General features: G+C 41.8%; 1 protein-coding gene across 1 annotated transcript; it reads right to left on the minus strand.

Annotated features, from left to right (window-relative positions):
• Window positions 1-188: 188 nt before the first annotated feature.
• On the minus strand, window positions 189-554 carry LOC106512553 (A disintegrin and metalloproteinase with thrombospondin motifs 12; the record flags this gene model as incomplete). Its single annotated transcript, XM_014001145.1, is given in 2 exon segments — window positions 189-338; window positions 430-554. Coding segments are annotated over 2 exon segments (275 nt in total), but the record flags the coding sequence as incomplete, so codon positions are not given.
• Between the last annotated feature and the right edge of the window lie 231 nt (window positions 555-785).

A 785-nucleotide genomic window follows, 5' to 3' on the forward strand; every position in this document is an offset into this window, starting at 1 on the left:
GTCATGATGAATCCCAAAACTGCAATCAAACAGAAAAAAATCATTCGCTAAAAAAAAGTGTTACAAAAAAAATAAACTGCAGCAAAGCAAAGCAAGAGATGCTAATGGCTCTCTGCTGATGGTTGTGTTGCTTAAAAGTCAAGAATTTCCCACCAATCCAAACCCCCCACACGGATAGAGACGCGCACCTGTGGCCCATTTCATGAGCGACAGTGAAGGCAACAGGTAGTCCTGAATCCTCGTTGATGTTGCAGCTGCGATGAGGTTGACACATTCCAGACAGATGAGACAAACCCAGAGTCGCACAGGGCTGGTTCATCCCTGCACAGATATCTTTCCTTCGTAGAGAAACAATAAATATATACAGTTTATGACATTTTCACTCTGATTCTCGCTATAACTGCACCTAAATGGATCATTAGGACTTGCCTGGTGATGAGCACAGCCAGGTCATGATGAGCTGGGTGTGTGTCGCTCTGAGGGTTCAGGTTTTTCTGCCACGTGCAGAAACTGGACAGAGTTGTGTCTGCGTGGTGAACAATCTTCAGCCCTTTCTGCAACATACAGGAAAATACAGAAATATATACGTATACTGCCAAAAAGAAAAAAAAGAGAACACTTAGACAACACAATCTAACTCCAACTTAATTAAACTTGGATGAAATCAAACTGCCCACTTGACAATTTCACATGCTGTCAGTACATTCAACTTGACACAAAGTACAGCACAAAGTATTCAATGAGAAGTAGGCACTAGGATGTGTTATTTGAGTGTTCCCTTTATT

The sequence above is a fragment of the Austrofundulus limnaeus genome, unplaced genomic scaffold (assembly GCF_001266775.1).
Source record: "Austrofundulus limnaeus strain Quisiro unplaced genomic scaffold, Austrofundulus_limnaeus-1.0 Scaffold8120, whole genome shotgun sequence".
Taxonomy (NCBI): Eukaryota; Metazoa; Chordata; class Actinopteri; order Cyprinodontiformes; family Rivulidae; genus Austrofundulus; species Austrofundulus limnaeus.